The sequence below is a fragment of the Clarias gariepinus genome, chromosome 2 (genome assembly GCF_024256425.1).
Source record: "Clarias gariepinus isolate MV-2021 ecotype Netherlands chromosome 2, CGAR_prim_01v2, whole genome shotgun sequence".
NCBI classification, from domain to species: domain Eukaryota; kingdom Metazoa; phylum Chordata; class Actinopteri; order Siluriformes; family Clariidae; genus Clarias; species Clarias gariepinus.
In genome coordinates this window covers 5,566,335-5,592,530 of record NC_071101.1, presented here as the reverse complement: position 1 = coordinate 5,592,530, position 26,196 = coordinate 5,566,335, and the positions used below count along the sequence as shown (strand labels likewise).

The 26,196-nt window shown below is 38.1% G+C and overlaps 1 protein-coding gene across 1 annotated transcript; it reads right to left on the bottom strand.

The window, feature by feature from the left end:
• Nucleotides 1-321: 321 nt before the first annotated feature.
• Nucleotides 322-9,935, bottom strand: LOC128507245 (uncharacterized). Its single transcript, XM_053477982.1, has 8 exons — nucleotides 9,733-9,935; nucleotides 8,211-8,263; nucleotides 4,304-4,380; nucleotides 3,068-3,100; nucleotides 1,828-2,127; nucleotides 1,359-1,400; nucleotides 1,215-1,244; nucleotides 322-888 (listed from the first exon to the last, which is right to left on the bottom strand). Exons 1-8 carry the CDS (start codon nucleotides 9,790-9,792, stop codon nucleotides 740-742), a joined length of 744 nt encoding a protein of 247 aa, XP_053333957.1. The 5' UTR covers nucleotides 9,793-9,935; the 3' UTR covers nucleotides 322-739.
• Nucleotides 9,936-26,196: the final 16,261 nt, after the last annotated feature.

Here is a 26,196-nt window from a genome sequence, read left to right as displayed (position 1 = left end):
ACAAACGCTGTCCATTTAATCTGACTGAGCTGGAGCTGTTTTGCGAAGAAGACTGGGCAAGGATTTCAGTCTCTAGATGTGCAAAGCTGGTAGAGACATACCCTAAAAGACTGGCAGCTGTAATTGCAGCAAAAGGTGGTTCTACAAAGTATTGACTCAGGGGGCTGAATAATTACGCACACCTCACTTAGCAGTTATTTATTTGTAAAAAATGTTTGGAATTATGTATGATTTTCATTCCACTTCTCACGTGTACAACACTTTGTATTGGTCTTTCATGTGGAATTCCAATAAAATTGATTCATGTCTGTGGCTGTAATGTGACAAAATGTGGAAAAGTGAATACTTTTGCAAACCACTGTATAGGATTTGTAGTGTGTAGTATGTATGTAGTGTCCATAGGATGTGTGTAGTGTGTAGGATGTATGTAGTGTCCATAGGATGTGTGTACTGTCTGTAAGATACGATTTCTAAGAGTTTTTGAGCATGCTAGGGGGCCGGATGATTGAAATAAAAATAATTTAAAAAATAATTCTTAGAAGTACAATAGGGCCTTCACACGCTATGACATCAGCACTAATTAAACATCTAAAACTTATCAGAGCGATGGCGAGGACATCATAGTCAGGTCATCATCGTGTGATGTCATAGTGCTCGAACCCTAAAAATGTCAGCAGTGTGTAGATTATGTTTCCTCTAAAGATGTTGGTAGCATCGTTGGTGCTGTCGTGTTGCCGTGTCAGTTCATTTCTTTGGACTCCTCTGTGTTTTTAGTCTGGAAATAGGCAGAATTTTTCTTCTTCAGAAGCCACACTCCAAGACCAAGTAACACCAGGCCCGGCAAAATGATCAGGATCCACAAGTAATGAAGGTTCTTTACACCGTTATCTGCAGAGACAGAAATTCATTGCTGTAAATAGTTCACTCTCAATGACATGACATTAGAAATGTTATTATAGATTTAAAACAGTCATTATGAAGTCTATTCTTCTTATTTTCATTGTTATATTTTCATATTTCTCTCTTTCAAAAATTATATTTTATTTATTACATATTATTCATGTGTGGAGTTTCAGCGTAGAACTACTTTTTCATATCGGTGATTAATATTTTTTCATATGTGTTGTCACTCACATAATCACATGACTGTGTGTGATGTTTCCATCAGTGAGCTGAACAACACAACACACACTTAAATAAGGTTTAATATTCACCTGAGGAATCTGGACTCTCTTCAGTTCGGTCTTTAGAGGAAAAAGAAATTAATATCACTTTTTTTTTAAATTCTTACTTTATTAACAATAACAATATATTTTTCTTTTGATGTGATATTTCAATAAGGTTTGATATTCACTCACCTGACGAATCTGTTCTCTCTTTAATTCTCTCTTCAGTTCGGTCTTTATAGAAAAAAGAAGATAAAATAAATGATATTAAATATCTGTGTTCTGATTGTGTGTGTGATTTTTACACATTATTTATTCTCACAAGTGATTTCTGTTTAAACACACAGTTCATTTACTCCTGTTAATTTATTCACTAGTTCATTTACTCCTGTTAATTTATTCACTAGTTCATTTACTCCTGTTAATTTATTCACTAGTTTATTTACTCCTGTTGGACGCCGCAAAAATATCTAATAATTGGGTGAACACAGGAATTTGAGAGACTTCGTAAAGGACCAGATTGTGACACTTTGTCTATTAGTAGGAGGTCGGTGAGTGTGTGCTGAAAACAGTATTGACATTTGGGACAGGTGTGTGTGTGTGTGTGTGTGTGTGTGTGTGTGTGTGTGTCAGACTCTCTATCTCAGACTAATACACTTACTGTAGACTGAGAGATGAACTTCCTGGACCAAGACAGATTTCTTTGGGTGTTCCAACAGCATGGAGCTTCTGTACTCAGCTTCATCAGTAACTCTGACGTTCTTCAACACCAGGGAACAGTTTCCTTTAAGCAGCTCGTCCTCAGGAACGTCCACACGACCCTCGTATCCTTCAGCCTGAAGTGAATCTTTACCCTTTCGCTCAAACACAACCTCATGCTCAATAGTCCACACAACATGAGGTGTTTGGACAGAGAGATCTCTCCATTCACACGGCAGGACGACTGTGGAGCCCACAGGAGCTGAAATGACGGGAAACACGTTTTAGGAAATGATCATATTTATATCCTATATAATAAAATCTATATTTATCTTTTAAACCAGTGTTGTAGTGTAGTGTTGTAATAAGGCTCGACTCAATAACGTTGTGTCCTAATGACAAATGGTTTGACCCTTTAACTAGGCCACAAAAATTTGGTTGATTCTCAGGAAATTTTGGTTACAATTTATTTATTATCACCAAAGAAATTGGTGGTATGGAGGCTCGGAACGATGTTTGAATTTCCAGTTCTGTATTTGGATTTACAGAGGGAGTCACATGGGATTCCAATGAGTTAGGTATTGTTCGTATTGGTGAAGGTGAGGAAGTACATTAAATACAGGAAATATTAATTGCTTCTGTTTTAAGATCCAAAATATTGGCCACAGATTTCCTGCTTCAATTTTTCTTTGGCGGTTGTAAACCATCACCCGCATTTATCTGCCGCTGCAATATTCAGACATCATTTGGACAGTAATGAATACGTCACAGCCGTAACAACGCATTGCGATAGAAGCCCTTTAAAAAAGGCTAATAGCAATCAGGGAGAATGAAGTTGCAAGTGTGTTTACACTGAGAATCATCTGTCATGTACTGTGTGTGTGTGTGTGTGTCTCATAGGTGTGTGTGCACATTTCATATACATTTGTTTGAGCGATTAGTAATATACATGTATGTATGAGTGTTTCATATACGCGTGTGTGTGGATGGAGTGTTTCATGTTTGCGTGTAGGAGTTTGATTTAAGCTCTATAAGACACTTCATATTTTATTAAAGTTAGAGTCATTAGAGTTGTTATGAGGAAACCTGGGTCATGACTCAGTGGTTAAGGCGTCTGATACTGACCTTATTTCTAACTCTGTTATCTGATACGCTGAGACTTTTATAATTAGTCGGTGTTTCACACTGTATGATTGACTTACCTGTGACTGAGAGTTGAGCTGCATTGATGGAATCTGTGGAAAAAAAAATCACAATCTACATGATTTTAAGAAACATACATATACAGTGCATTGCAAAAGTATTTCTACCCCTTGAACTTTTCCACATTTCATCACATAATAACCACAAAGGTAAATTAGATTTTATTGGAAAGACAATGATAAATGGTTAACATATTTAATGAATAAAACTTTATAAACTGTGGTGTGCATTTGTATTCAGCCCCCTTTACTCTGACACCCCGAACTAAAATCCAGTGGAACCTTCAGAAGTCACCTGATTAGTAAATAAAGTCCACCTGTGTGTAAATAATCTCAGTATAAATACAGCTGTTCTGTGAAGCCCTCAGAGGTTTGTTAGAGAACATTAGTGAAGAAACAGCATCATAAAGCCCAAGGAACACACCAGGGTGGGAAAGTGTTCAATCCGTCCATCATCTGAAAATAGGAAGAGTACGGCACAACTGTAAACCTACCAAGACATGGCCGTCCACCTAAACGGACAGGTCGGGCTAGGAGAGCATTAATCAGAGTAGCAGCCAAGAGAACAATGGTAACTCTGGAGGAGCTGCAGAGATCCAAAGCTCAGGTGTAACAATCTGTCCACAGGACAAATATTAGCCATGACCTCCACAAATCTGGCCTTTATGGAAGAGCAGCAAGAAGAAAGTAAAAGAAAGCCATAAAAAGCCATAAAAAAACCCATTTGTAGTCTGTGGGGGAGCTTCACCTTCCAGCAGGACAACGACCCTAAACACACAACCAGAGCTACAATGGAATGGTTTAAATCAAAGAATCTTCATGTGTTTAAGGTCCAGACCTAAATCCAATTGAGAATCTGTGGCCAGACGTGAAAATTGCAGTTCATCTAACTAAACTAATCTTAAACTATTTTGAAAAAAGGGCAAAAGCAGCTTTAATTGCAGCAAAAGGTGATTCTACAAAGTAGAATAAACAAGTCCACACTTATCAGATAGTTATTTGTTTAAAAAAAAAATGAAAAACATTTTCCTTCCACTTTTCCACCTTCTTTGTGTTGGTCCATCACATAAAATCTCAATAAAATGCATTTATGTTTGTGGTAGTTTAAGGGGTATGGATACTTTTGTAAGGCACTGTATAGACATAGATACTTTGACAGACAGACAGACATACTGTACAGATACAATAGATAGATACGCATGTTGTAGTCAGTGTTAGGACACTTATAATTCTTACCCAGACATAAGATATACAGGACATACAGGAGGGTCGTGATGTCCATAAGACTGCTGTGGAGTTTGGATTTACTGAAACTAACAGATGGAAATGAGAAATATATAATATATATAATCATCATTTATCATTGTGAAATTACACACGCACACACACACACACACACACTATATTGCCAAAAGTTTTCTCTAGTCTGCCTTTAAGTGCATATGAAATTTAGTAACATCCAATTCTTTATCCATGGGGTTTAATGATGTTGGCCACGCCCCCTATGCAGCTATAACAGCTTAAACTCCTCTGTGAAGACTTTCCACAAGGTTTAGGAGTGTGTTTATGGGACTTTTTGACTATCAATTAGTGCAGTGCAGTTTGCAAAGGGTATGAATAATTTTGGACATGACACTGTACATCATCCTGTACATCATCTTATTATCTTTTGGGAGACGCTCGTGTCATTTCTAATCAAGAAAAAAACTTGCTGGTTGAATAAAAGTGGGCTTAAATCACAATATGGTGTATAAATAATTTCGGGATTGACACACATTATATACACTACCGTTCAAAAGTTTGGGGTCACTTTTTGTTTAGTGATTTACACTCACCTAAAGGATTATTAGGAACACCTGTTCAATTTCTCATTAATGCAATAATCTAAACAACCAAGTACATGGCAGTTGTTCAATGCATTTAGGGGTGTGGTCCTGGTCAAGACAATCTCCTATATTCCAAACTGATTGTCAGAATGGGAAAGAAAGGTGATTTAAGCAATTTTGAGCGTGGCATGGTTGTTGGTGCCAGACGGGCCGGTCTGAGTATTTCACAATCTGCTCAGTTACTGGGATTTTCATGCACAACCAAAGAATGGTGTGAAAAGGGAAAAACATCCAGTATGCGGCAGTCCTGTGGGCGCAAATGCCTTGTTGATGCTAGAGGTCAGAGGAGAATGGGCCGACTGATTCAAACTGATAGAAGAGCAACTTTGGCTGAAATAACCACTCGTTACAACCGAGGTATGCAGCAAAGCATTTGTGACGCCACAACACGCACAACCTTGAGGCGGATGGGCTACAACAGCAGAAGACCCCACCGGGTACCAGTCATCTCCACTACAAATAGGAAAAAAGAGGCTACAATTTGCACGAGCTCACCAAAATTGGATAGTTGAAGACTGGAAAAATGTTGCCTGGTCTGATGAGTCTCTATTTCTGTTGAGACATTCAAATGGTAAAGTCAGAATTTGGCGTAATCAGAATGAGAACATGGATCGATCATGCCTTGTTACCACTGTGCAGGCTGGTGGTGGTAGTGTAATGGTGTGGGGGATGTTTTATTGGCACACTTTAGAACCCTTAGTGCCAATTGGGCATCGTTTAAATGCCACAGGCTACCTGAGCATTGTTTCTGACCATGTCCATCCCTTTATGACCACCATGTACCCATCCTCTGATGGCTACTTCCAGCAGGATAATGCACCATGTCACAAAGCTCGAATCATTTCAAATTGGTTTCTTGAACATGACAATGAGTTCACTGTACTAAAATGGCCCCCACAGTCACCAGATCTCAACCCAATAGAGCATCTTTGGGATGTGGTGGAACGGGAGCTTCGTGCCCTGGATGTGCATCCCACAAATCTCCATCAACTGCAAGATGCTATCCTATCAATATGGGCCAACATTTCTAAAGAATGCTTTCAGCACCTTGTTAAATCAATGCCACGTAGAATTTAGGCAGTTCTGAAGGCGAAAGGGGTTCAAACACCGTATTAGTATGGTGTTCCTAATAATCCTTTAGGTGAGTGTATTTTCTACATTCTACAACAATACTGGGGATTTCAAAACTATAAAATAAAGGTATTATTAGGTAATTATGTAACAACAACAAAAACAACAGTTAGTTGTTTTGTCAACTAACAGTATTGTCAAGTGCATTTGCAAAATCCGTCAAGCACCATAATGAAACTAGCTCTCATGAAGGCCATCCCAGGAGGGCGAGACCAAAACCTACCTCTGCCGCAGACGAGAAGTTCATTTAGAGTTATCAGCCTGAAAAATGACCAATTAACAGCACCTTACATTAGAGGCGTTATGAAGTCTTTACAGAGCAGAAGTAGCAGAAACATCTCAATATCAACTGTTAAAAGGAGATTAATGCATTTTTTGGACGCCTTCACCATTTCTTTACAATGTAGAAAGAAATTAAAATCAGAAACGAACATGGAGTTAGAAAGTAACCCCAAACTTTTGAATGGTAGTGTATATAAGATATATATGATTTATATTGCGAATTTAAAGACATATACAGAGGTGTGAAAAACAATTTGCCCCCTTCCTGATTTCTTATTCTTTTGCATGTTTGTCTCACAAAATGTTTCTGATCATTAAACACATTTAACTATTAGTCAAAGATAACACAAGTAAACACAAAATGCAGTTTTTAAATGATGGTTTTTATTTTTTAGGGAGAAAAAAAATCCAAACCTACATGGCCCTGTGTGAAAAAGTAATTGCCCCCTGAACCTAATAACTGGTTGGGCCACCCTTAGCAGCAATAACTGCAATCAAGTGTTTGCGATAACTTGCAGCGAGTCTTTTACAGTGCTCTGGAGGAATTTTGGCCCACTCATCTTTGCAGAATTGTTGTAATTCAGCTTTATTTGAGGGTTTTCTAGCATGAACCGCCTTTTTAAGGTCATGCCACAACATCTCAATAGGATTCAGGTCAGGACTTTGACTAGGCCACTCCAAAGTCTTCATTTTGTTTTTCTTCAGCCATTCAGAGGTGGATTTGCTGGTGTGTTTTGGGTCATTGTCCTGCTGCAGCACCCAAGATCGCTTCAGCTTGAGTTGACGAACAGATGGCCGGACATTTTTCTTCAGGATTTTTTGGTAGACAGTAGAATTCATGGTTCCATCTATCACAGCAAGCCTTCCAGGTCCTGAAGCAGCAAAACAACCCCAGACCATCACATTACCACCACCATATTTTACTGTTGGTATGATGTTCTTTTTCTGAAATGCTGTGTTACTTTTACGCCAGATGTAACGGGACATGCACCTTCCAAAAAGTTCAACTTTTGTCTCGTCCGTCCACAAGGTATTTTCCCAAACGTCTTGGTAATCATTGAGATGTTTTTTTAGCAAAATTGAGAGGAGCCTTAATGTTCTTTTTGCTTAAAAGTGGTTTGTGCCTTGGAAATCTGCCATGCAGGCCGTTTTTGCCCAGTCTCTTTCTTATGGTGGAGTCGTGAACACTGACCTTAATTGAGGCGAGTGAGGCCTGCAGTTCTTTAGATGTTGTCCTGGGGTCTTCTGTGGCCTCTCGGATGAGTTGTCTCTGCGCTCTTGGGGTAATTTTGGTCGGCCGGCCACTCCTGGGAAGGTTCACCACTGTTCCATGTTTTTGCCATTTGTGGATAATGGCTCTCACTGTGGTTCGCTGGAGTCTCAAAGCTTTAGAAATGGCTTTATAACCTTTACCAGACTGATAGATCTCAATTACTTTTGTTCTCATTTGTTCCTGAATTTCTTTGGATCTTGGCATGATGTCTAGCTTTTGAGGTGCTTTTGGTCTACTTCTCTGTGTCAGGTAGCTCCTATTTAAGTGATTTCTTGATCGAAACAGGTGTGGCAGTAATCAGGCCTGGGGGTGACTACAGAAATTGAACTCTGGTGTGATAAACCATAGTTAAGTTATTTTAATAACCTTAATAACGTAAACCTTCATTTAAAAAAAGGCATTTTGTGTTCAATTATGTTATCTTTGACTAATAGATAACGGTTTTTGATGAGCAGAAACATTTAAGTGTGACAAACATGCAAAAGAATAAGAAATCAGGAAGGGGGCAAATAGTTTTTCACACCACTGTAATTATTATTTAAATACATTTAAGAAATTAATTCTCTCCTACCACAAAGGATGCTGTTCTGCCTGCCAATGTGTAAATAGTTCATAGTGCAGCACCTGTAGGATCACAGAGGAGCAGCAACATTTTACCAACTCAAATGCAAATATAGAAATTCAAAAATTATTTAAAAACTCGATTCAGGAGTCAGTGTGGTGAAAGTGATACTGATTCATTTGTCTCCAACTCTACTAATCATAAACCCTCTCATGTAATTCTGTCTTTTAAATAATTATCTGCTCTTTAAAAGATCAGTGGATATACAGTATTTACAGTATTAAGTGCCGATTGAACAGATTTTAGACTTATTTTTAACCGGTCTACACACACACACACACACACAGGCACACAGGCACACACACACACACACACACACACACACACACACACACACAGGTACACACAAGGTGAAATGGTTCAACTTAATCTTTACTCTTAATTGAGTGTAAACTCTTCAAAAGAAAAAAGAAAAAATGAGAGAAAAGGTTAAGGGGTCACATTTAAAAAAAATAATTAAAAGAGAAAAAAGACAATAATTAAGATATGTTGCTCTTATCTCTATACATTATGTACATTTATTATGTATTTGGCAAAAAAGGTGAGTATAACATGGTATATGTAACATATTACTAATATGTAAATATTATATGTATTAATACATACAGTATATATATAGTATTATATAGTACAGTACATATATATTATGAATATTATATTCGCACACGGGTCATGTTGCTCAATGAAACAGGACGTCAGTTATTTTGGGTCGTTCGCAAAATGCAACCAAAGGATTTTGATCTACTCCTCCTAGGGGATTTATATGATCATCACTAAACTGGGCTGATGTGATCTAAAGACACTGAGAATGCAAACTTGTAGAGGGATTTTTCACGGGGTCAGCCATGATAATGCCTTAAACTTACGCTAAAAAATGGTTAATAACATTGTGTGGCATTATACTGAGTGACATTAACTGCTTTTTAGCACAAATTTGAGGCATTATTAAGGCGGAGGGTCCCCGGGGCTCCACCCATGTGCAGATCCTGACGCCTGACCCTCCCACACGTCATATGTGGTTAACTGCCTGCTGCTGCTCCTTACGCTGCTACATTGTAACGCCTGTGATTCACTCAGTATAACAACGTAAATGTTGATAATAACGATTCCTGACTGGTCCAACCCACCCGCCAAGCAAACAGAGGTTCGGTTTTATAAATATAGATAACACACGTACATGATATACACAACCTTTTACAATTAGCCTGCAAACAGCTTACAGATATACACAATAGAATGTGTAAATAACATATGAGGAGTGTTTTTAGTCAAACCGGGTCAAAAACCTCATGAATAAAGGCTTAAACCCAATTTTACACTACGGATCTAAACTCAGCTGATTGACAAGTTGATGTTGAGTTTTGAACGAGCAGAATAAACACGGTTATGTGTGTATCATTAACACTTTTACGCGGTGTTAGCTAGCTGTTAGCAGTAGCTCCTGTTGTCCTAAGAATTCGCCAGCCATTACCTGTTTGTGTCGGTCTCCAACCAAAATATTTCCTTTTGTCTTCGATTCATTTAGTTGCATATTTACTTCAGTTATTTTTTATCGTAATGCCTATTTTTGTCTTTATTTCTGAAAACAAGCGGATCTGACTGGTACAGTATCCGCACCCTTTATGGAAACAATCCAATTGGACGGTAGTCCCCTGGGAAGTGTCCTGCACAGTTATAGTAAGTGCGATTCGAAACCGCAGAAAGCGGGAATGTCAGGGGTGTAGGGAACAAGTGAACAACAGATCTACACTTCACCGGAAGTGGGAATGAAAAATCTCCCATCATGCCCTGCGCCTCACTGGAACCCTAAAATGGAGCTCAGAAAGTGATTGACATACGTATTATCCTCATTATCGAGGACAAAAATTATTATTGTAATTTGATCGAATAATAAATTTACGAGTTATACACGTGGGACGGGGAATTCGGCGCAGGGGAATTGCGCGCCCCCAGTGGGCCACTTGTGCTACTGTTTACCCACTAACAGAGAACGTGAGCTGGGTTTAGACCGTCCCATCTTTTGGGTACAATCACGCACGTTCTAGCTCCATCTCACTGACGGGGCGGTAGTGTGTATAACTCGTAAATAAATTATTAGATTCATTTACAATAATTATTGTACAGAGTCAGCGACGGGTATCCGAGATGCTTATGTTACCATGGTAACGCATGGAGAAAGTGACGTATGCGCTTGTGACGTTCCAGGGTTTTTCAAATGGTGGAATTTTGTCACACATTCCCTGAACAGGAAGTAGGGAGCACACTGAAGTACATTTTGGAATGTAATGCAGCCCCACCAGAGGCATTCCACGGTGTGGAAGTATTGATGGGAAGTTTGGATCATTTTAGTGACTCATCAAAATGAACAAATCTTTTTTTTTTAATCATTTAGTTTATTTCATTCTTTAGTTCAGAAATCAAATAAAATGTTACATTTTTAATAAACAGACCCATATCACATCTACATACAAAAATTTTGGCTGTAGTTCAAGTAATGAAAATATTACATTTTGATAAATATGATAATTATTATAAACAGATTGAGCAGATCACCTCTCATATCTACTGGTCTAAATTGTTCTTTCTTTTGTCACGTGACTCTCATAGACACTATACAGTGCATTACACAGGAAACAGAATTGAACGATTCTTCTCATGAGTCTCCTAGTCCAAGTCGTCCGTACTGCTTCATGAGTTCTATATGTTTAAAATAATCAATCCTATCTCTTGACCTAGCAGATGTTTTCCCTGTACTGTATACCTGTGTGTATAGATAATAGACAACTCTCTGACCGAGTAACTTTATTATTAAAGAATATACTTTATGATGTTTCTCTGGTGCTAAGGCAGACATGTTTTCGACGGGTGAACTGAAACTTGAAATGAAGCAGCTGGTTTTCCGTCTCTTTTTCTGGTGGTAAAAACCACAGGCTGTGCACAAGACAAAAACCCACAACTTCTCTTTTCATTAGATCTATTCAAGTATTAAGAATATTAAAGGTTAATACACACGCCTAAAGTCGCCCAAAAAATGATAATTAAGATTGCTAATAAGCCAGTAATGAGGTCAACATCAGCAGAAGCTTTTAAAAATGCATTTGTAATGTTGTAGGTTATAAAAGCATTATGGTTTTGAGGTAATTTCTTTATTTTGACTGAACATTTTCACTTCCTTTGGTTTGAAATCTCACTTATCAAGGCTGAACACCCAGTGCAGTACACTTTGCAGGGAAGTTTAAGCTGATCGGGACATAAGCACTGTTCCAGGGAAACCCTGTATAGAGGAGCTATTGCTAACAGCTAACTAAGATGGGGAGAGTGTTAATGAAAAATTTAAATAATTGATTGATTTATTTAATTTATTTAATGTTGAACCATATGTGAAAGAATGGATAATAACTTTAATGTCCAAAGCTAATAGTATTGAGGAGTTCCGTAATATAATACAGTAGATATTAGAACATTAAAGTGCATTTAGAGATTACAACAAATTCACACAATTTATAGTCATAATTTATACTCATGTTTTTTAATTCAAACTTAATTAAGAGTGAATACCAAATGCATGCGATAGAAATTGCATTGGTGAGAGCTGTAGAACAAAGAACAAAATTCTTCAGAAAAAGGAAAACACACACATACACACTTATATATATATACAGTGAGCTCAATAAGTATTTGTTCACCCTGTGATTTTCAGTGGTGTCAAAAGTATTCACATTTATTACTTAAGTAGAAATATAGATATTAGGGTTTAAAAAGACTTTTTTAGAAGTTGAAGTATCAATACAAGCTTTTTACTCAAGTGTAAAAGTACTGGTTTCAAAACTACTTAAAGTATAAAAGTAAAACTAACGCGAGGGGGAAAAAAGCATTAAGGATAAAAGCTTAGGCTGTGCCATCGGCCTATATACTGCACTAACACCTCATAAAAAAAAAGAAAAATTTGTTGTTTTTTTGTTGTATTTTTTAACGGCCATAGTGATTTGGGATACTGTATATGGCAATTAAAAAAGAATGCATTTTAGTACAATGCAAATACATTAAAGAACTATATATGTGTACTACTGAGCATTAACATGTTTTATGGAGAAGAAGATATGATAACTAGTTGCCTATAAGTATTTTAATGGTGCAAAAAGTCAAACTTCAGAGACATGTCATCGGTAACCTTTATTGGAATGTAAATGTAAATGTCTACTTATCACAACCTTATCAACCAAAAATGCTATTTTATTCAAACATACTTGCTGGAGTGTGTGACGTGACATTATGTGCAGGTGCGATGGATCGCGTACCAACCAATAGGGTGTCGGAATGGTATGTTTATACTTCTCATCCAACCACAATCAAATTCACTCCATCCAGATGGCGCAAAAAAAAAACAGTGAAACAACGTGGACTCAATCACTGTGCTTGTTGTAACTGAAAAAACGCTGCAACTGCTTCAAAGTCTTTCCTCTCCGTGACCGCTGAAATCCGACACGACACCACGTTAGGTTACGTCTTGACTCATTTGCATATCGACGGTCATTAGATGTTGACCGAGGGCTCAGGGGAGGTGTGTGTGTGTCTGTCTGTGCGCGCGTGCGCCTACTTCGTGTACTTTTATAAACATTCTACATATAAACAAACAACATACAGCTTTTTTTCTTTCTCAGAGTTAAACGGGAAAGTGAAGTTGTTCAGCTGTTTAGTGTCACTATGCAGATGTTACACTTAGTGTAGTTACCGAAATCTTTGATTTAGTTCTCATTCAGTACACCGCGGCCAAGTGAACCACGTTCCCGCCGATTAGGCGCGTGGTCCGTTGCCTAGCAACACTGAACGAAACGAGGCATAATCGTGGTGTTTGCTTCGGTTATGACATAGCATAGTTTATTATCTGCTGTGGTAGATCTGATTTATCTACATTCAATAATGAGGCTTTATATCCTCAGGAGGGGTCATTCCATATGTAATATGTAAAACAATATTGTTTTAGAGATAATTTCACAGAAGCTTTTAACAGAACAAATAAACTAATTAATTTTCTCAAAACCTTATAAAATTAAGTAAAGCGAAATTCCGTAAATGTCCTTATAAAATATCGCTGATTATCAACGCCAGAACGAATGGCGAATTGTCGATATTTTACGGATATATATATAAACTGCATATATGGAATGAAACCTGAGATAGTTACATATACGCACTGAATGACGCATAAATAGTATGCGCGATTCCTTGCGCCATCTGCTGAGAGAAATGAGAATCGCAGGTTGGAAAAGACAGGAAACGTCATGCCGCCGCGCAGCTGTCAGCGATTTCACGTAAATAAGAGCAAAATAGCTTTATACTGGCTTTTACTGGTGCGATTTTAAAAATTTAAGCATACAGGGTGATTAAGCTTACAGAACTAGGAAAAGTCATGAAAGGAGGGTCCTGGAAATTGATCGAGTGTGAAGTATTTTTTTTTTTTACCCCCTTGCGGTCAAATGGCCGCTGCTCGGCGCTTCTAGTGTTAAGTGATACAGATGATAAATTAATCACATCACATCAGAACCTAGAATACTTTACTCCCCTTAAAGCGAGTGAACTAATTTCACTCATCTCCTCTTCAAAATCGTCAACCTGTGAATTAGATCCTATACCGACACATTTTCTCAAGCAGATAGTTCCAGCAATAACAGAACCCCTGTTAAAAGTAATTAACTGTTCACTCAGCAGTGGGTATGTTCTTAAATCCCTTCAATTAGCAGTTATTAAACCACTAATAAAAAAACCTGACCTTGACCCCTGTCAGCTTTCCAATTACAGGCCGATATCAAACCTCCCGTTTATCTCTAAAATTCTGGAAAAAGTAGTATCACAACAGCTATGTTCATATCTACATAGCATACATGAACTGTATCAGTCAGGATTTAGGCCTCATCACAGCACAGAGACAGCACTGGTTAAAGTAGTAAATGACCTCCTAGTGGCCTCTGATCAGGGTTGTGTCATATACTTGTGTTACTCGACCTCAGTGCAGCTTTAGACACTATTGATCATGGTATTCTCTTTCACAGATTAGAAAATGTAGTAGGAATTAAGGGAACGGCCCTCTTATGGCTCAGATCCTATTTGACTGATCGTTATCAGTTTGTAGATTTAGATGGTGACCATTCCTCATTTCTCAAGTTGAGTTTGGTGTTCCACAGGGTTCTGTTTTAGGCCCACTGCTTTTTTCCCTTTACATGCTTCCTCTAGGCAACATAATTCGTAAACATGGTATTAGTTTTCATTGTTATGCTGATGACACACAATTATACGTTTCAGCAAAACCAGATGAGAAAAACCAGCTTACTAAAGTTGAGCAATGTGTGCAGGACATAAGAGATTGGATGTTAATTAATTTCCTTCTGCTTAATCCTGATAAGACAGAAGTTCTAGTCATAGGACCACAAGCAGCTAGAAGTAAGCTTTCTGATCACACTGTGATTTTAAATGGCCTTTCTGTTCCATCAAGTGCAACAGTAAAAGACCTCGGTGTGATTATATATTCAAGCCTTTCATTTGAAGCACATGTAGATAATATTACCAGGATAGCATTCTTTCACCTCAGAAATATTGCCAAGATAAGAAATATATTGTCACTAAACGATGCAGAAAAACTAGTTCATGCTTTTATCACGTCTAGGTTGGATTATTGTAACGCCTTACTGTCTGGTTGTTCAACTAGGTGCTTAAACAAGCTTCAATAAGTCCAGAATGCAGCAGCGAGAGTCCTCACTCGAACCAGAAGATATGAGCACATCACCCCTATCTTATCCACACTGCGTTGGCTTCCTGTGAAATTTCGCATCAATTTTAAAATACTACTCTTGACGTATAAAGCATTAAATGGTTTCGCGCCGCAGTATCTGAGTGAACTGCTAGTGTCTTACAATCCGCCACGCCTACTTCGATCAAAGGATGCAGGCTGCTTGTCAGTACTTATTCAGTACGCGTATTATTAAAACTACAGCAGGGGGCAGAGCTTTTTCTTACAAAGCCTCAAAGTTATGGAATAGTCTTCCAAATAGTGTTCGGGACTCAGACACAGTGTCAGTGTTTAAGTCCAGGCTAAAAACCTTTTTATTTAGCCAAGCATTTTTATGAATAGATTAGCGTTAGGTAAAGGAGCAGATCTGGGGGACTCTTGGACGTAGAGTATTAGGTGAACTGGTATGTTTGGATGCTGTCTTCCCCACTCATTGATCACTCAGGTTTGTTGATGGTGAGGTGATTGGTTGCCTTACATCTCTGGAAGCCCTCATGTTTGTGTTTCCTTCTGGCTCTCCCTTTTTAGTGATGCTGTCATAGTTAGTCCTGCCGGAGTCTCTGCTTGCACTCTGCACTAAATATACATTTACTTTTTACATTGCTCGACTGTGACCATACCTAACTGTTATTTCTCCATCTGTTTGCTCTGTCCTTTTCTGCTCTCTCCTCTTTCTCTCTCTCTTACTCTCTCCTTTTTCCTCTACCTATCTCTCTGTCGAGCTATACATGTCGCTCCTGAGCTGCCAGTGATCCAGACCCCCTCTGCCCGCTGGACCTGTCTAACTCATCCTGGAGTCCTGCTTCTGGTTGGAGATCTTATCACATGGATGCCCCCGTGTGGTCTGCCTGGAATGCGTGTGGTGACTGGGGATGGTTCCACTTTTCCATGAAGGGGGTCCTGTCCTCGACTGATGCAGACAGCTGTTCTCTGAGGACCTGTGACTTCAGTCGCTTAATAGTTCAGGACTGGAATTTTTCACAGTCTACCTGAGCCTCCAGGAACAAACTGGACTTCAATCTTACACATCTCCTCTTATACTGAACTTCCAGTCTCGCATATTATTATGCACATCAATCCCTGCTATCTGTTTCACCCAGATGAGGATGGGTTCCCGGTTGAGTCTGGTTCCTCTCAAGGTTTCTTCCTATTACCACCTCAGGGAGTTTTTCCTTGCCACTGTCGCTGTCGTCCTAGGCTTGCTCATCAGGGACAATCATATAATTTTGATTCATACACATTCACATTTCATACAAACTTAATTCTTTTGCTTAATTCTTTTGCATCACAAAGCTGCTTTGTGATGATGTAAATCGTTAAAAGCGCTATACAAATAAAATTGAATTGAATCGAATAGTTCTGGGCTGATTCTTCACCATTCTTAGCATCATTGATACCCCACAAAAAGGGATCTTCCGTGGGGCCCCAGTCCTATGGACATTGACAGTCATCATTTGCCTCTTCCATTTTCTAATAATTCCTCCAACAGTTTTTTCACCAAGCTGCTTGACAATTGCCCCGTAGCCCTTTCCAGCTTTGTGAAGGTCTTTTGACAGCTCTTTGGTTTTGCCCATGTTGCTACTTAGACTTTGGCTGATTGCGGGGTGCACAGGTGTCTTTATGACAGCTAACGACCTCAAACAGGTGCTACTAATTTTGAATCATGAGCAGAGTGTAGCTGGACTATTTAAAAGCAAAATAACAGGTCTTTGATGGTCAGAAATCTTATTAATTAAATCGTAAATTCTTTTTACTTTTTACATTAATTTGACACAGTAATTTACAACTAAATTGTTCAAAAATCATACAATTTGATTTCCAAATTTTTCTTTTTAGATTCTGTCTCTTACAGTGGAAATACACCTATGCTGTAAATTTTTGACCCTCCATGATTTCTAAGCAAGAGAACTTGCAAAATCACCAGAGGTGTCAAATAACAAAGTACAAATACTTCGTTACCTTACTTAAGTAGAAATTTTGGGTATCTATACTTTATTGAAGTAATTATTTTTCAGCCGACTTTTTACTTCTAGTCCTTACATTCTCACGCAATTATCTGTACTTTCTACTCTTAACATTTTAAAAATAGTCTCGTTAATCCTATTTTATTTCAGCTTGTCATTCAAAAAACAAAGAAAAAAAACATCCGGATAAATTGCGCCATCTGGATGGAGTGAATTTGATTGTGGTTGGATGAGAAGTATAAACATACCATTCCGACACCCTATTGGTTGGTACGCGATCCATCGCACCTGCACATAATGTCACGTCACACACTCCAGCAAGTATGTTTGAATAAAATAGCATTTTTGGTTGATAAGGTTGTGATAAGTAGACATTTACATTTACATTCCAATAAAGGTTACCGATGACATGCCTCTGAAGTTTGACTTTTTGCACCATTAAAATACTTATAGGCAACTAGTTATCATATCTTCTTCTCCATAAAACATGTTAATGCTCAGTAGTACACATATATAGTTCTTTAATGTATTTGCATTGTACTAAAATGCATTCTTTTTTAATTGCCATATACAGTATCCCAAATCACTATGGCCGTTAAAAAATACAACAAAAAAACAACAAATTTTTCTTTTTTTTATGAGGTGTTAGTGCAGTATATAGGCCGATGGCACAGCCTAAGCTTTTATCCTTAATGCTTTTTTCCCCCTCGCGTTAGTTTTACTTTTATACTTTAAGTAGTTTTGAAACCAGTACTTTTACACTTGAGTAAAAAGCTTGTATTGATACTTCAACTTCTAAAAAAGTCTTTTTAAACCCTAATATCTATATTTCTACTTAAGTAATAAATGTGAATACTTTTGACACCACTGAAAATCACAGGGTGAACAAATACTTATTGAGCTCACTGTATATATATATATAAGTGTGTATATGTGTGTTTTCCTTTTTCTGAAGAATTTTGTTCTTTGTTCTACAGCTCTCACCAATGCAATTTCTATCGCATGCATTTGGTATTCACTCTTAATTAAGTTTGAATTAAAAAACATGAGTATAAATTATGACTATAAATTGTGTGAATTTGTTGTAATCTCTAAATGCACTTTAATGTTCTAATATCTACTGTATTATATTACGGAACTCCTCAATACTATTAGCTTTGGACATTAAAGTTATTATCCATTCTTTCACATATGGTTCAACATTAAATAAATTAAATAAATCAATCAATTATTTAAATTTTTCATTAACACTCTCCCCATCTTAGTTAGCTGTTAGCAATAGCTCCTCTATACAGGATTTCCCTGGAACAGTGCTTATGTCCCGATCAGCTTAAACTTCCCTGCAAAGTGTACTGCACTGGGTGTTCAGCCTTGATAAGTGAGATTTCAAACCAAAGGAAGTGAAAATGTTCAGTCAAAATAAAGAAATTACCTCAAAACCATAATGCTTTTATAACCTACAACATTACAAATGCATTTTTAAAAGCTTCTGCTGATGTTGACCTCATTACTGGCTTATTAGCAATCTTAATTATCATTTTTTGGGCGACTTTAGTCGTGTGTATTAACCTTTAATATTCTTAATACTTGAATAGATCTAATGAAAAGAGAAGTTGTGGGTTTTTGTCTTGTGCACAGCCTGTGGTTTTTACCACCAGAAAAAGAGACGGAAAACCAGCTGCTTTATTTCAAGTTTCAGTTCACCCGTCCAAAACATGTCTGCCTTAGCACCAGAGAAACATCATAAAGTATATTCTTTAATAATAAAGTTACTCGGTCAGAGAGTTGTCTATTATTTATACACACAGGTATACAGTACAGGGAAAACATCTGCTAGGTCAATAGATAGGATTGATTATTTTAAACATATAGAACTCATGAAGCAGTACGGACGACTTGGACTAGGAGACTCATGAGAAGAATCGTTCAATTCTGTTTCCTGTGTAATGCACTGTATAGTGTCTATGAGAGTCACGTGACAAAAGAAAGAACAATTCAGACCAGAAGATATGAGAGGTGATCTGCTCAATCTGTTTATAATAATCTATCATATTTATCAAAATGTAATATTTTCATTACTTGAACTACAGCCAAAATTTTTGTATGTAGATGTGATATGGGTCTGTTTATTAAAAATGTAACATTTTATTTGATTTCTGAACTAAAGAATGAAATAAACTAAATGATAAAAAAAAAAGATTTGTTCATTTTGATGAGTCACTAAAATGATCCAAACTTCCCATCAATACTTCCACACCGTGGAATGCCTCTGGTGGGGCTGCATTACATTCCAAAATGTACTTCAGTGTGCTCCCTACTTCCTGTTCAGGGAATGTGTGACAAAATTCCACCATTTGAAAAACCCTGGAACGTCACAAGCACATACGTCACTTTCTCCATGCGTTACCATGGTAACATAAGCATCTCGGATACCCGTCGCTGACTCTGTACAATAATTATTGTAAATGAATCTAATAATTTATTTACGAGTTATACACACTACCGCCCCGTCAGTGAGATGGAGCTAGAACGTGCGTGATTGTACCCAAAAGATGGGACGGTCTAAACCCAGCTCACGTTCTCTGTTAGTGGGTAAACAGTAGCACAAGTGGCCCACTGGGGGCGCGCAATTCCCCTGCGCCGAATTCCCCGTCCCACGTGTATAACTCGTAAATTTATTATTCGATCAAATTACAATAATAATTTTTGTCCTCGATAATGAGGATAATACGTATGTCAATCACTTTTTGAGCTCCATTTTAGGGTTCCAGTGAGGCGCAGGGCATGATGGGAGATTTTTCATTCCAACTTCCGGTGAAGTGTAGATCCGTTGTTCACTTGTTCCCTACACCCCTGACATTCCCGCTTTCTGCGGTTTCGAATCGCACTTACTATGACTGTGCAGGACACTTCCCAGGGGACTACCGTCCAATTGGATTGTTTCCATGAAGGGTGCGGATACTGTACCAGTCAGATCCGCTTGTTGTCAGAAATAAAGCCAAAAATAGGCATTACGATAAAAAATAACTGAAGTGAATATGCAACGAAATAAATAGAAGACAAAAGGAAATATTTTGGTTGGAGACCGACCCGAACAGGTAACGGCTGGCGAATTCTTAGGACAACAGGAGCTAACAGCTAACAGCTAGCTAACACCGCGTAAAAGTGTTAATGATACACACATAACCGTGTTTATTCTGCTCGTTCAAAACTCAACATCAACTTGTCAATCAGCTGATTTTAAATCCGTAGTGTAAAATTGGGTTTAAGCCTTTATTCATGAGAATTTTGACCCGGTTTGACTTGAACACTCCTCGTATGTTATTTACACATTCTATTGTGTATATCTGTAAGCTGTTTGCAGGCTAATTGTAAAAGGTTGTGTATATCATGTACGTGTGTTATCTATATTTATAAAACCGAACCTCTGTTTTCTTGGCGGGTGGGTTGGACCAAAGTCAGGAATCATTATTATCAACATTTACGTTGTTATACTGAGTGAATCACAGGCGTTACAATGTAGCAGCGTAAGGAGCAGCAGCAGGCAGTTAACCACATATGACGGGTGGGAGAGTCAGGCGTCAGGATCTGCACATGGGTGGAGCCCCGGGGACCCTCCGCCGTAATAATGCCTCAAATTTGTGCTAAAAAGCAGTTAATGTCACTCAGTATAATGCCACACAATGTTATTAACCATTTTCCAGCGTGAGTTTAAGGCTGACCTCGTGAAAAATCCCTCTACAAGTTTGCATCCTCAGTGTCTTTAGATCACATCAGCCCGGTTTAGTGGTGATCATATAAATCCCCTAGGAGGAGTAGATCAAAATCCTTTGGTTGTGTTTTGCGAACGACCCAAAATAACTGACTTTCTGTTTCTTTGAGCCAATGACATTCAGAGCGAAAGTCGTTCAGCTCAATGTGCTCGAAATGCGTATCAAGTTTCGTATGTATACGTGCAAGTGTGTATGAGCTATGTAGCAAAATCTTGTATCCTAAAAAACACTAACTATAAAGCAAGTTAGGTTAAACATATTATATGTTACATATACCATGTTATACTCACCTTTTTTACCAAATACATAATAAATGTACATAATGTATAGAGCACTGGTGGCTCAGGGGTAGGTGTTTTCGCCTGCCATGCAGAAGGCCTGCAGAATTACATGAGAGAGTTCATGATTAATAGATTTATCCCTTTCACCACACTGACTCCTGAATTTTAAATAATTTTTGAATTCCTATATTTGCATTTAAGTTGGTAAAATGTTGCTGCTCCTCTGTGATCCTACAGGTGCTGCACTATAAACTATTTACACATTGGCAGGCAGAACAGCATCCTTTGTGGTAGGAGAGAATTAATTTCTTAAATGTGTTTAAATAATAATTATATGTCTTTAAATTCGTAATATAAATCATATATATCTTATATACACTACCATTCAAAAGTTTTGGGTCACTTTCTAACTCCATAATCGTTCCTAATTTTTATTTCTTTCTACATTGTAAAGGAATGTAAAAAAATGCATTAATCTCCTTTGAACAGTTGATATTGAGATGTTTCTGCTACTTCTGCTCTGTAAAGACTTCAGAACGCCTCTAATCTGAGGTGCTGTTAATTGGTCATTTTTCAGGCTGATACCTTTAAATGAACTTTTCGTCTGCGGCAGAGGTGGGTTTTGGTCTCGCCCTCCTGGGACGGCCTTCATAAGAGCCAGTTTCATTATGGTGCTTGACGGATTTTGCAAATGCACTTGACAATACTGTTCTTGCAAGAACTATTACAGAAAGGCTGACCTTTGTGTCTTAAAATAAAAACTAACTGTTGTTTTTGTTGTTGTTACATAATTACCTAATAATACCTTTATTTTATAGTTTTGAAATCCCCAGTATTGTTGTAGAATGTAGAAAATACACTCACCTAAAGGATTATTAGGAACACCATATTAATCGGTGTTTGACCCTCTTTCGCCTTCAGAACTGCCTTAATTCTATGTGGCATTGATTCAACAAGGTGCTGAAAGCATTCTTTAGAAATGTTGGCCCATATTGATAGGATAGCATCTTGCAGTTGATGGAGATTTGTGGGATACACATCCAGGGCACGAAGCTCCCGTTCCACCACATTCCAAAGATGCTCTATTGGGTTGAGATCTGGTGATGGTGGGGGCCATTTTAGTACAGTGAACTCATTGTCATGTTCAAGAAACCAATTTAAAATGATTCGAGCTTTGTGACATGGTGCATTATCCTGCTGGAAGTAGCCATCAGAGGATGGGTACATGGTGGTCATAAAGGGATGGACATGGTCAGAAACAATGCTCAGGTAGCCCATGTCGAATTGGCACTAAGGGTCCTAAAGTGTGCCAAGAAAACATCCCCCACACCATTACACCACCACCACCAGCCTGCACAGTGGTAACAAGGCATGATGGATCCATGTTCTCATTCTGTTTACGCCAAATTCTGACTCTACCATTTGAATGTCTCAACAGAAATAGAGACTCATCAGACCAGGCAACATTTTTCCAGTCTTCAACTATCCAATTTTGGTGAGCTTGTGCAAATTGTAGCCTCTTTTTTCCTATTTGTAGTGGAGATGAGTGGTACCCGGTGGGGTCTTCTGCTGTTGTAGCCCATCCGTCTCAAGGTTGTGCGTCTTGTGGCTTCACAAATGCTTTGCTGCATACCTCGGTTGTAACGAGTGGTTATTTCAGTCAAAGTTGCTCTTCTATCAGCTTGAATCAGTCGGCCCATTCTCCTCTGACCTCTAGCATCAACAAGGCATTTTCACTCACAGGACTGCCGCATACTGGATGTTTTTCCCTTTTCACACCGTCCTTTGTAAACCCTAGAAATGGTTGTGCGTGAAAATCCCAGTAACTGAGCAGATTGTGAAATACTCAGACCGGCCCGTCTGGCACCAACAACCATGCCACGCTCAAAATTGCTTAAATCACCTTTCTTTCCCATTCTGACATTCAGTTTGGAGTTCAGGAGATTGCCTTGACCAGGACCACACCCCTTAATGCATTGAAGCAACTGCCATGTGATTGGTTGATTAGATAATTGCATTAATGAGAAATTAAACATGTGTCCCTAATAATCCTTTAGGTGAGTGTAAATCACTAAACAAAAAGTGACCCCAAACTTTTGAACGGTAGTGTATATAATGTGTCAATCCCGAAATTATTTATACCCCATATTGTGATTTAAGCTCGCTTTTATTCAACGAGCAAGTTTTTTTTTCTTGATTAGTGACACGAGCGTCTCCCAAAAGATAATAAGATAATGTACAAGATGATGTACAGTGGCATGTCCAAAATTATTCATACCCTTTGCAAACTGCACTGCACTAATTAATAGTAAAAAATTTCCATGAACAGACTCCTAAACCTTGTGAAAAGCCTTCACAGAAGAGTTTAAGCTGTTATAGCTGCAAAGGGGGCGTGGCCAACATCATATTAAACCCTATGGATTAAAAATTGGATGTTATAAATTTCATATGCACTTAAAGGCAGACCAGAGGAAACTTTTGGCAATATAGTGTGTGTGTGTGTGTGTGTGTGTGTGTGTGTGTGTATGCGCGTGTGCGTGTGTGTACTGTATAGAAGAGATAAAATAATCAATAACTGTCCTTATTATGTAATTTCACAATGATAAATGCTGATTATATATTCCATACATGGACTCATTGTTTCTTATTTCCATCTGTTAGTTTCAGTAAATCCAAACTCCACAGCAGTCTAATGGACATCACGACCCTCCTGTATGTCCTGTATATCTTATGTCTGGGTGAGAATCATAAGTGTCCTAACACTGACTACAACATGCGTATCTATCTATTGTATTTGTACAGTATGTCTGTCTGTCTGTCTGTCTGTCTACTGTATCTATTTCTGTACACTGCCTTACAAAAGTATTCATACCCCTTGAACTACCACAAACATAAATGCATTTTATTGAGATTTTATGTGATGGACCAACACAAAGAAGGTGGAAAAGTGGAAGGAAAATGTTTTTAATTTTTTTTTTAAACAAATAACTATCCGATAAGTGTGGACTTGTATTCAGTACATTTGTTTTTTACCCCCTGAGTCAATACTTTGGAGAATCACCTTTTGCTGCGATTACAGCTGCTTTTTGCCCTTTTTTCAAAATAGTTTAAGATTAGTTTGATTAGATGAAGAGTGTCTATGAACTGCAATTTTCACGTCTGGCCACAGATTCTCAATTGGATTTAGGTCTGGACCTTGAACACATGAATATTCTTTGATTTAAACCATCCCATTGTAGCTCTGGTTGTGTGTTTAGGGTCGTTGTCCTGCTGGAAGGTGAAGCTCCACCCTAGTTTTAAGTCTTTTGCAGACTCTTTTGCAGAGTTTTCTTCTAAGATTGTCCTGTATTTGACTCTATCCATCTTCCCATCAACTCTGACCGGCTTCCCTGTCTCTGCTGAAGAAACGCACCCCCACAACATGATGCTGCCACCACCATGTTTCACAGTTTTCCACCACACACAGTGTTTTGCATTCAGGCCAAAATGTTTTGTTCTCATCTGACCAGAGCATCTTCTTCCACATGCTCCATATGTCCCCCCACATGGCCTGTCACAAACTACAAATGGGTCTTTTTATGGCTTTCTTTTAACAATTACTTTCTTCTTGCTGCTCTTCCATAAAGGCCAGATTTGTGGAGGTCACGACTAATATTTGTCCTGTGGACAGATTGTTCCACCTGAGCTGTGGATCTCTGCAGCTCCTCTAGAGTTACCATTGTTCTCTTGGCTGCTACTCTGATTAATGCTCTCCTAGCCCAACCTGTTTATTTAGGTGGACGGCCATGTCTTGGTAGGTTTACAGTTGTGCCGTACTCTTTCTATTTTCAGATGATGGACGGATTGAACACTTTCCCACCCTGGTGTGTTCCTTGGGCTTTATGATGCTGTTTCTTCACTAATGTTCTCTAACAAACCTCTGAGGGCTTCACAGAACAGCTGTATTTATACTGAGATTATTTACACACAGGTGGACTTTATTTACTAATCAGGTGACTTCTGAAGGTTCCACTGGATTTTAGTTCGGGGTATCAGAGTAAAGGGGGCTGAATACAAATGCACACCACAGTTTATAAAGTTTTATTCATTAAATATGTTAACCATTTATCATTGTCTTTCCAATAAAATCAAATTTTGTGGTTATTATGTGACAACATATGAAAAAGTTCAAGGGGTATGAATACTTTTGCAATGCACTGTATATGTATGTTTCTACAAATCATGTAGACTGTGATTTTTTCCACACAGATTCCATCAATGCAGCTCAACTCTCAGTCACAGGTAAGTCAATCATACAGTGTGAAACACCGACTAATTATAAAAGTCTCAGCGTATCAGATAACAGAGTTAGAAATAAGGTCAGTATCAGACGCCTTAACCACTGAGTCATGACCCAGGTTTCCTCATAACAACTTTAATGCCTCTAACTTTAATAAAATATGAAGTGTCTTATAGAGCTTAAATCAAACTCCTACACATGAACCACTCCATACACACACACACACGCGTATATGAAACACTCATACATACATGTATATTACTAATCGCTCAAACAAATCTATATGAAATGCACACACACACACACACACACACACACATACACAGTACATGACAGGTAATTCTCAGTGTAAACAGAAGTCATTGTAAGTCATTTCACACTTGCCGCTTAATTCTCCCTGATTGCTATTAGCCTTTTTTTAAAGGGCTTCTATCGCAATGCGTTGTTAAGGCTGTGACGTATTCACAACTGTCCAATTGATGTCTGAATATTGCAGCGGAAGATAAACGCGGGTGATGGTTTACAACCGCCAAAGATAAATTGAAGCAGGAAATCTGTGGCTAATATTTCGGATCTTAAAATAGAAGCAATTAATATTTCCTGGAATGTACTTCCTCACCTTCACTAATACGAACAATAACTAACTCATTGGAATCCCATGTGACTCCCTCTGCAAATCCAAATACAGAACCGGAAATTCAAACATTGTTCCGAGCCTCCATACCACCCACTTCTTTGGTGATGATGAATTAATGTTAAATGTAATAAAACATTATTACATTTGAATGAATTGCAAATGTAAAAAAAATTTTAATTTCCTGAGAAATAACCAAATTTTTGTGGCCTAGTTAAAG

Bases quoted from the DNA above. Each gene is read 5' to 3' on its own strand.
- LOC128507245 (XM_053477982.1), bottom strand. From the start codon at position 9,792: ATGCAACTAAATGAATCGAAGACAAAAGGAAATATTTTGGTTGGAGAC. The intron at 1,245-1,358 runs GTGAGTGAATAT...TTTCCTCTAAAG, and splicing joins AGAGAGAACAGATTCGTCAG to ACCGAACTGAAGAGAGTCCA. The intron at 889-1,214 runs GTGAATATTAAA...CTGTCTCTGCAG, and splicing joins AGAGAGTCCAGATTCCTCAG to ATAACGGTGTAAAGAACCTT.